At 44.1% G+C, this 11,076-nt stretch overlaps 1 protein-coding gene across 1 annotated transcript; it reads right to left on the bottom strand.

Annotated features, from left to right (window-relative positions):
• Positions 1–502: 502 nt before the first annotated feature.
• Positions 503–3,305, bottom strand: LOC113224797 (uncharacterized protein K02A2.6-like). The gene is made up of 2 exons (XM_026454195.1): positions 2,313–3,305; positions 503–1,993 (listed from the first exon to the last, which is right to left on the bottom strand). The coding sequence occupies exons 1-2, from the start codon at positions 2,820–2,822 to the stop codon at positions 1,889–1,891; spliced, it is 615 nt and encodes a 204-aa protein (XP_026309980.1). The 5' UTR covers positions 2,823–3,305; the 3' UTR covers positions 503–1,888.
• Between the last annotated feature and the right edge of the window lie 7,771 nt (positions 3,306–11,076).

Here is an 11,076-nt window from a genome sequence, read left to right as displayed (position 1 = left end):
GGGGTAGACCTTTTGTGTCTCAATCCAAAGACTATGTGTTTTACTATAGCTTTCTCCCACTTTATCCTTCCCTCAAATCCAGTTCCCAAGTTCCCAGTCTTGTGATCTGCTGAAAGGTCTAAGACATCACCCTTATGTTAAACCTTGTGAACTATTCAAAGAATTGTGGCTTTTGTTCTAAATGACATGGAAATATGCTTTTATTTTTTGAGTTGAGGAATTACTCTATCTAGTAGCTTCAAGATCATTTTGGCTGTTTCGTTGCTCTGCTTTTCAAACACCTCTCCTAAAAATGCCAGGTGCTGTGATGGGAGAATTGGCCCTGAAATCTGAGTTCATTGATCTAGGTTACCTTTCTTTCTTGATCTTAACTCTTTAATTATTTCTCATATTATATCTTTGATGAACTCAAACATATTTTTAAATATAGTTTTAAACATACGTTCTGGTTATGTTATGCCCAGACCGTTTATTCCCTGAAGAAGACCACCAGAGTCCAGAGTCAAAGCCAAGCAGCAAGGATCTTTATTACAGGTTCGAACCTGGAGCTCTCACTCACTTGTGAAATGAGCCGGGCAGGAGAGCTCTCTAACTGGGCTCAGGACAGTGTTATATAGTCTGGGGTAAACAGGCACAGAGTCATTGTACAAACTGGATGCATGATTGGCTGATATTTGAACAAGGCGATTCAGCTTATTATGATTGGTTCCCGCCATTTCTGATATTTCCGTTAATTTCAAAACTCTGATGACGTTTATCAAGGGGCTCGCAGGACAGGGCAGGGCTTGTTTTCGCAAACCTGGGGCGGGAAAGCAGCCTCACACAAAGGCAGTTAATCATATTGTGACAGGTTTCACGACGGGTTTAGCAGGTAATACTTAAACGCGTCCTGTGACCCTGCCATGCCACAGAAAAACAGGAACTTACAACATCTTTACCATATGTTTGTGAGAGCAGGACAAAGGTTTAGCAACAGGGTGGAGTGGGCTTGCATCCTGTGCCCTTTCATTTCCCCCTCTCACAAGTAACTGAGTGTCCAATCCTGGACCCTGAACTGTCATAGAGTGATCTCTTCTTCAGGGTGAGGAAGGGGTTGGTAATGGCTGCGGAGGACCATTAATTGGATGGTATCAAATCTTTGTCTAACAAATTGTAGAATTTTATTTACTACACAGGGGCCTATAGTCAGCAGAAGCAGTAAAGACATCAGGGGGCCTATGAAAGGTGCTAGAAGAGAAAACATGGAAGAGTTCCACCAATTATTAGCTGCTGTAGTAAACTGTTGCTTTTTCATTTCTAAGCTTAGTTTATGTAGACGTTGGACTCTCTCCTCAACTAATCCTGACTCATTTATATAGAAACAGCATTCTTGCAGCCGATTGGTTGCAGAGGCTGTTGCTATGTGCCGAATAGCAGTAGGGATATTTTTCTTGGTATGGGTCACGATACAGGGAGGTAAATCGGAGTACTGCACCCGGAGCGGGGGGCAGTCTGCACTAGCTAGCAGTTTACCCGCCTGGGGGGTTTCCCCAGGGTGAGTTTTGTTTTCATAGAGCCAAAACCTCCAGACATAGGGATTAGACGGCGCAGCAGTGAGGAGAGTTAGATGCATAAGATATAAGAACATTGGTAAGCTGGACATGGTTACGGCTGTGGGGATGACGGCGCAGGGTTAGCTTTAAGGGATTGTTCTTAGCTTTGTCTACAGTCCATGTAACCGGTGCTCCATAGGGCCCAAGAAGGTCGGATGTTGGGTCCACTGGTTTGACGTGTGTGTAGTGGATCCACAAAGTGATGCCTTCTACGTTGACAGCGGTGGGAGTAGTCAGGAGTACTTGCAGTGGTCCTTTCCACCTGGGTTGGAGAGTTTCTTGCCGGTGGCGCTTGACTAGGACCCAGTCTCCTGGCTGGAACGGATGGGGCGTCGGTGGAGGTCCTGCTTTGTACAGTTCTCGTAGCCTGGGCCAAATTTCCTGGTGAATTTTCTGTAAGGCTTGTAGGGAGAACAAGAGCTCAGAGACATTTTCAGTTTCAGGTTTGAGTAAGTCATCTTTTAGACTGGGAACCAGGGGTGGGGGTCTGCCATACATGATTTCATATGGGGTGAGGCCCAGTCTGTAAGGGGTATTCCGGGCCAGGAACAGAGCGTAGGGGAGAAGTACTACCCAATTAGCGCCAGTCTCCATGGTCAATTTAGTTAAGGTCTCCTTTAGGGTCCGATTCATCCTTTCTACCTGTCCTGAGCTTTGGGGCCTATAAGCACAATGTAATTTCCAATTTGCCCCAAGAATGGAAGCCAAATCCTGACTTACCTTAGCAACAAAGGCTGGTCCATTGTCTGACCCTATCTGGACGGGAAAGCCATGCCTGGGGAGGATTTCTTCCAAAATTTTCTTTGCTACAACCTGAGCAGTTTCTCTCTTAGTTGGGAATGCTTCTGTCCATCCTGAAAAAGTATCTACAAAGACAAGTAAGTACTGATACCCATATTTCCCGGGTTTTACCTCTGTGAAATCTATCTCCCAATAGACGCCAGGCCTAGTTCCTCTAAACCTGGTCCCTGAAGTGGCTTGGGTTCGGGGGTAAGCGTTGTTCAGTTGGCAGACTTTGCAATTTGTTGTAACATTGCTGGCCAGTTCAGCTATGCGCCTGATCCTGAACTTGGCGTGCCTGATTAAGTCTATCATTCGCTGGGCACCCAGGTGGGTTGTCCGGTGGATGTGTTCCAATACCTGCCATCCTAATTTTTCTGGTAGGATGATTTGGTCATCGATATCAGTCCACCACCCATTCTGAACCTGCTTTAGGGGAAGCGTGTCCATCCACTTGCGGTCCTGTTCAGAGTAATCGGGAAAACATGGCAAGTCTCGCGGGCCTGGATCAGAGAGCTGGAGCGCAAGGAGCTGACTGGGAGCCTTTGCTATGCTCCGTGCGGTTTGGTAGGCTAAGAAGTTGCCTCGGGCAATTGGCGTAGTTGGTTTCTGATGCCCAGGGCAATGTACAATAGCCAATTTCTTTGGTTTCCACAAAGCAGTTAATAGAGCTAGGATCTCTTGCTTGTTTTTTATTTCTTTGCCTTCAGCTGTTAATAGTCCCCTCTCCCTGTAGATGGCCCCATGTATGTGCGCCGTGGCAAAGGCATAGCGGCTATCCGTGTATACTGTTAGTTTTTTCTCTGCCCCTAGGGTGAGGGCTTGGGTGAGTGCTACCAGTTCGGCTCTTTGGGCCGATGTCCCTGGGGGCAAGGGCTCCGCCCAGATTACCTCAGTCTCTGACGTTACAGCCGCTCCTGCATACCGCTGGCCTTGGTGGATGAAGCTGCTGCCATCAGTAAACCAGATGAGTTCTGAGTCTGGGAGCGGACGATCTTGTAGGTCCTCCCGCACCCCATGCACCTGAGCCAGTATCTCAGTGCACTCATGGGACGGGGCGTCCAAGTCCCGATTTGGCAACAGCGAGGCAGGATTTAAGGAGGTTGGGGGCAGAAAAGTTATTCTGAGGGGGTTTAACAGCAGTCCTTGATAGTGGGTGAGCCGGGCGTTACTCATCCATCGGTCCGGGGGCTGCGGGAGGACGCCTTCAATGGCATGCAGGGTTGTAATGCGCAACTCTTGCCCCATGATAAGTTTATCAGCGTCCCGGACCATTAGGGCGGTCGCCGCGATTATCTGGAGACAGGGTGGCCAGCCAGCAGCCACTGAATCTAATTTCTTTGACAAATAGGCGACTGGCCTCTGCCAGGGGCCTAGGTACTGTGTTAACACGGCTTTTGCAACGCCCTTACTTTCATCCACGTATAAGTGGAAGGGCTTGGAGACATCAGGGAGCCCCAGCGCGGGGGCTGATAACAAGGCAGTTTTGATTTGTTGGAAGGCCAGCTCAGCCTCTTCCGTCCAATTGAAGGGCTGCCATTCCTTTGTTGCCTGGTATAGGGGCTTGGCTAACTCAGCAAATCCGGGTATCCATAACCTACAGAACCCTGCCGACCCCAGGAATTCTCTTACTTGCCGTGTCGTCTGGGGTCTAGGGATGCGTAGGACTGTTTCCTTTCGGGCTTTGGTTAGCCAGCGTTGCCCCCCTTTTAATAAGTACCCCAGATAAGTTACCTCTGGCTTGCAGATCTGAGCCTTTGTTGCTGAGGCTCGGTAGCCTAGCTCCTCCAGAGTCTTCAAGAGGTCCTCAGTCCCTTGAACACAGGTTTCCGGGGACTTGGCCGCTATTAAGAGATCATCAACATACTGCAAAAGAGTTATTTCAGGGTGTTGCCGCCGGTACTCACCCAGATCTTCATGAAGGGCTTCACCGAACAGGGTCGGCGAGTTCTTGAACCCTTGTGGCAGCCTGGTCCATGTTAGCTGACCGTTGATGCCTCTCTCAGGATCAGTCCATTCAAATGCAAAGAATTCTTGACTTTTGGGAGCCAGAGGAAGACTGAAGAAAGCATCTTTTAGATCAAGAACGGTATACCACTGTTTTTCAGGATGTAAGGCACTTAGAAGGGTGTATGGATTGGGCACAGTAGGATGTATGTCCATGACCCTTTTGTTAACTTCTCTTAAGTCCTGCACTGGCCTATAATCCATACTGTTGGGTTTATGAACGGGTAACAGCGGAGTGTTCCATGGCAAGCGGCAAGCCCGCAGGACTCCCTGGTTTAAAAGCTGGCGGATGTGAGGCGTGATCCCTTCTCTCGCCTCTAGGGGCATAGGATATTGCCGAACCCGAACCGGATCCGTCCCTGGCTTAACTTCCACAAATATGGCAGGTCGATGTTTAGCTAGCCCCAAGCCCCCAGTTTCTGCCCACGCTTCAGGGAAACGCTGGAGCCAAGAGTCAATTTCCTGATCAGGGGACTTTTGCTCCTGATGGAGTCTGTACTCATCTTCTAAGGTGACAGTCAGAATAGATATTGGCCTGTTTTGGGAGTCAGTTATCTTGGGCCCTTCTGGCTCAAAGTGGATTTGGGCCCCAATTTTTGTTAACAAGTCCCTCCCTAGTAGGGGGCAGGGGCTTTCTGGGACGACTAGGAAGGAATGGGATACTTTTCCTGTTCCTAAGTCTACAGTTCTCTGGGTTGTCCAGGGGTATTTCTTGATGCCTGTGGCCCCGTGCACCCAGGATGTTTTCTTAGACATTTTTCCAATTGGTTTGGTTAGGACTGAGCGTTCTGCCCCAGTATCGACCAAGAAGCGAATTGGGGACCCCTCCACTTGCAAAGTTACCCTGGGTTCCCAGAGGGTGTCCGAACCCCGTCCTCCCTAGTCAGAGTCCTGGGTAATGAGTACGGAGTTAGGGTTAGCTGGTTTCCGTTTCTTTGGGCAGCCTTTAATCCAGTGACCACGTTCCTTGCAATAAGCACACTGATCCTTTTCTAATCCTTGCCTGGGGCCTTGCTTTGTCTGCTTTCTGCTTTGGCCATTCCCTGCCTGGGAGAAAGCTGCTACCAAGACTTTGGTCATTTCTTTAGTTGCCTTAAACTGTTTTTCTTCTGGAGTATCCCTATTATTATAAACTCGCTGGGCCATCTGAAGGAGGTCCTGAATCTGCTTTCCCTCTAAACCCTCTAATTTCTGGAGTTTTCGTTTAATATCTGGTGCTGCCTGGTTCACAAAAGACATTACTACGGCTGCCTGATTTTCTGGTGCCTCTGGGTCCATAGGGGTGAACTGCCTGAAAGCTTCCATTAGTCTTTTTAGATAAGTGGCAGGACTTTCTATCTTACCCTGCAGTACTGTGTACACTTTAGCTAAATTGGTGGGCTTGCAAGCTGCAGCCCGGAGACCTGCCGTTAGAGTCTGGTGATAAATGAGCAGTCGTCCCCTACCTTCTGCCGTGTTGTAATCCCATCTGGGTCGGGTTAAGGGAAAAGCCGCGTTGATGAGGTCAGGAGTTGCAGTTGGCTGGCCATCATCTCCTGGAACCAGCTTTCTGGCCCCGCTCCTCCGTTGTGAACAGGATTCGGAGGAGCTGTTGACAGTCATCCCAGGTCGGCTGGTGAGTAAACATGACACTGTCTAACAATGAGGTTAGATCTTTGGGATTATCTGAGATAAATCACTAGTGGAAAAAGGCCAATACATGAGACGGGAGAGCCCGGTATCATCGAGCGATCCTATTTCTCTGAGGGGCAGGGCTACAGTAGAGTCAGGGAATCGGGAAGCTTGGTCCCGCTGCACGCGGCCTCGTGTTCAGCCGCTGGCCCCCCCGGGTTACTTTCGCTTTCGGCTGCTTCCGCTTCTCGGTCTCCCTCCATGGAAGCACCACCCTGGGGGACTGGGTCCTGCGGGAAAGGGTGCAGATATGGTGGGGGAAGTGTAGGCTCTAACGATAGGGGGTCCTGGCTATCCGGCAGTAAGGGGGCCGGGGGAGCAGAGGGGGTCCTTTGTTTTGTAGGTCGCGTGACTAGGACCTTGCAGGGCTCAGGGATGAATGGGTCATCCAGGGCAGTGGGTTTTCCACGAGATCCTGCTACACTAGAATATAAGGAATTTGATCAGGATGTCCTGACCGATGAAATTGTTAACAAGGAGGGAGAGCGGCCTGCTCTGGGCGCTGCCCATTTTTGGACTGTTGCTACAAGGAGAAGGAGAGATGAAAATGAATGTTAAGCAGAGGGGAATATCTGACAGGTCCGGTCCTGGAAGAGAAGGAGAGGTTTTATGTTTCTTTTTAGACTTAACACTTAACAATAACAGACAGACAATGGTAAATGATGAGCATTCGCGAGCGCGTGTCGGACTTAACTTCCGACCTGAGTCAGATGGGGCAACCAAGTGTGGAGGCCCCCAGATGGGCACCGGGGGACGTCTCCCACCAGTCCCAAGTGGCTGTCTTTTAGCGCGTCCGCCAAGACCGTGCCACCTACAGTACAGACCAATACAGATCACAGATTTCGCGAAATTTCAGGAAGACAGACATAGACAGAGACAGAGACAAAGACAAAGCCGGCTTACTTACAGATTAAGATCCGTTGACTTGGAGGTCTGGTGGGCTTGGGGGAAATCCCGGATGAGCCCCCATTTGTTATGCCCAGACCGTTTATTCCCCGAAGAAGACCACCAGAGTCCAGAGTTAAAGCCAAGCAGCAAGGATCTTTATTACAGGTTCGAACCTGGAGCTCTCACTCACTTGTGAAATGAGCCGGGCAGGAGAGCTCCCCAACTGGGCTCAGGACAGTGTTATATAGTCTGGGGTAAACAGGCACAGAGTCATTGTACAAACTGGATGCATGATTGGCTGATATTTGAACAAGGCGATTCGGCTTATTATGATTGGTTCCCGCCATTTCTGATATTTCCGTTAATTTTGAAACTCTGATGACGTTTATCAGGGGCTCGCAGGACAGGGCAGGGCTTGTTTTCGCAAACCTGAGGCGGGAAAGCAGCCTCACACAAAGGCAGTTAATCATATTGTGACAGGTTTCACAACGGGTTTAGCAGGTAATACTTAAATGCATCCTGTGACCCTGCCATGCCACAGAAAAACAGGAACTTACAACATCTTTACCATATGTTTGTGAGAGCAGGACAAAGGTTTAGCAACAGGGTGGAGTGGGCTTGCATCCTGTGCCCTTTCAGTTATTCTCAGGCATGTTATTCCAAATTTTCACCCCATATTCTGCAAGCAGAATCATTTCTGACTGATTTTTTATTTAGTTGGAACAATTGCTCCAAAACAATCTCAAAAGGGATATACAGGTACTATACACATTTCTGGAATATAGAGAAACTCTGTTAAACGTGACAGTCTCTTCTTACTCTGGTCTGGCTTCCTATGGTCATTTTTGTTTTTCCTCTTGAGCTTGTTTCTCCTTCCTTAGACCATGTATGTTTCTTCTTCTTTTTTATAGATCTGGTAAAAGTAAAGATACAATGTCAGCTATATTTTTATTACTTGAGAGTTATTTAAATGCTTTTAACCTAGATTATGTCTAATTAACAATTTTTTTTCTATTAACTAGAGATAAGGTATCCTGAATATCTGAAACTTGCACCAAAATAGGGAAGGAACTTAGACGCTAGTGTTCTAATACTGAAGGGGGCACTAGAATACGCCACAGTCCTTTCCCATAATGACTCTGTCTAGCTTGTTGAATGGGCAGTTTCACAGTGCATGTAGAACAGTTTTGAAACTCAAACCGCTCCTGGCTACTTACTGATTTCTCTATCTGTATTTCTGGCTGGACTTGACACACAGAAAAGGTCTTGAGTCGACTCTTGCCTTGGGGAGAAAGTGGGAGTCAAATGTGCGGAGGAGTTTCATTTTAATCCTAAAAATTTATTTCCTGTTTAATCAAAATTTTTCAAGAAATGATTCACACTTAGAGCGAATTGTTTCATAAGTCCAATATTTTTGGAAGTTCGACTTTAACTGTGAAGGTTAAAATATGGAAAGAAAATTTACTCTGAAGTTGAATACATTGAAATACATCAGAAAAATACTAAAAAACTCAAGGCATGTCTGAGTTGGCATTTTATTTTTGCCTACATTTATATTTATGTCTGTGGTATAACTATCTACAGAAGATATATTGTTGATGGTTGAGAGAGTATCAGCAGTTTTGAAAGAAGCCAAACTTTTTCTAAATGCAGAGTTGTCAGGAAAGTAAACTTTCTATCTACTGAAGACTAAATTTAAGCAAGCACGGATGGATTGTACTTTTCAGTTACCTACAATAGATAAATAATACGCTTATATTTGTTAATATATATCGGTACCAAAACAAATGTTTCTTTCCAGTACATTATAGTTGTTTATCATTTGTTCAAATCTTTGTGAAAGATATCTGTTTCCATTAATACTTTTTTTCCTATGAAAAGCATAACTATACATTTTACTGTGATTTGTTAACTAATGGCTATTAAAAAATAGACATGTTTCTGAGATTCACTGGCTTTGGGCCATGCCACTAATATCACATTTTGCTGCATGTGGTCCCCATCTGCATCCTTGTGGGGTCTTCACCCAAGGACTGATTAATTATTCCTGGGAGTCTCTACCATGTCAAAAGTGTGATCAAGTAGGGTCCTCCTTATTCTTTCACTCTGACCTCCTTTTCTGCTTCCCAGAAACTATTTTTGGTGGGGGATATGACTCATCCCTGTCATGGGAGCATCTTTTCCTTGTAAGAATTCTCTCTTTTGTGTGTGTGTGTGTGTGTGTGTGTGTGTGTGTGTGTAGGTTTCAGCTTTTTGGAAACTCCTAAAGCACAAAAGCTTTGAAGTCATATATAGAAGTGCATTTTCTTATATAATCACTTCGTTCAAACTAAGTTATGTTCCTCACAGAAACTGAAAGGAAAACACTCTTCTTAATTATGTGGTTGACTTGGTCAAGGGCAGCTCCATTTGCTCCTTAACCTTTGTCTTTTAAAATTCCAAATGATACCACTTTTTCAGCTTCCTTTAAAAGACTGGTATCTCTAGACTGCTCAAAACTAAATGGATGGGATTGGACTAGGGAGCACTCTCTTTTCACTTTCTTGTTCCTGGCATCCCCAACTCATTGCCTTATTTGGCATGGGCAAAATAGAAACCAAAGCAAATGTTAAAAATTAAAAAAACCAAATAAACAAAATGCTAACTTTATTCCTCAACAATGACATAAGTTGTCATGACACTTTGTCTCAGTCATTCAAAATTCTCATGTTACAAAGAATATCCATTTTTGGATCAACTTCCTTATTTGAGGTTTTTCATTTTCTATTTCTAGTTCTTCTAGAACAAATTGCTATGATTCTTTTTTGATCCATATGTACATACATATTATGTGTATGTATGAATGTACACATACACATATGTGTATGTATACATGCATGTTGTACACATACACATATGTGTATGTATACATGCATGTTGTACACATGTGCATATGTATATACAATTATATGATTCAAAAATGTATATATTTACATATACAAAATATATGTATACATAATATGTGTATGTACTTACATATACCTATGTATGTATATGTATATGTATGTATACATAATATGTATCTGTATAGTCATATATGTATATATATAGATATTTTTACATCTGTAATATGTCTTTACATGTATGTATCTAAATCTATACATACATGTAAATATCCATATTACGTATGTAAAAATTTAGATTTTTTGAGCCCTAAGGGAGCTAAATTTATTTTAAAAACTTTCCAGAGCCCACTTCAATTCATACCTTTGTATACTTTTATGAAACTCTGGCATTGGGTACTGTGGAAGGCAATGAGAAAAACTTACTTTAGTAAATACCTTTCTACTATGCTTGATGAAGGGATACTGTCCTTAAAGACGCAATTACCTTTTAATGTAGCTCTTCTTTCTCACTCAGAGATTTTGCAAGTAAATAAACATATTTGGTTTTCCAAAGCAAGGATTGAAATGTCCCTTCCTTCTTTCCTTCCTTCCTTCCCACTCCCTCTCTTTTCTTTTCTTCTTCCTTTTTCCCTTTTTTCCTTCCTTTCTCCATTTATTTCCATTCTTCTGCTTCTTTCTTTTTGGTCCTAATTAAATTAAACCAGAGAGTTAAGCAACATAAATGTTTGGCTCAGTCTTAAAATTGGACCAAATTATCTAGAGATTCAGTGGCATTTATATTCTTGTCTTACTATTTGTTTGCTTCAACTTTGTAATCTCGTTGCTTTTAACAAGTTATGCTTTTTTGGGGGCCAGATTAGGTTGTTCTTACCTACTTTCTTAGGTTAGTGTTAGACAAAATAGCAAATTTTCAGCAGCATAGTGGAAGATAATTTGTTAAAATCTTTCATGTTAAATGCTCAAATGAAATCTATTTACCTGATCTTTTTTTTTTTCAAAATTCCTTTGACAATAATTTTTCAATTTAAATTTATCATTTAAAGTCTCCTTTTAAAGGCTGAACTTAGAGTGAATTCTATGTACTTGGTTTATAGAATGGATAGGAGAAGTATTTGATGCAAAATACTAGTTTTCCAGATTTAATCAATTCTTGTAAAACCATTGCATCCACTTTCATGCTCCGAACCACAGATTTCATGCTTCTGTTTTGTGTGCAAAAAATGACATTACCTCCCAAACACTTATATTTATTC

This window comes from Piliocolobus tephrosceles, chromosome 2 (assembly GCF_002776525.5).
Source record: "Piliocolobus tephrosceles isolate RC106 chromosome 2, ASM277652v3, whole genome shotgun sequence".
NCBI lineage: Eukaryota > Metazoa > Chordata > Mammalia > Primates > Cercopithecidae > Piliocolobus > Piliocolobus tephrosceles.
This window is presented reverse-complemented; position numbering and strand designations above follow the sequence as displayed.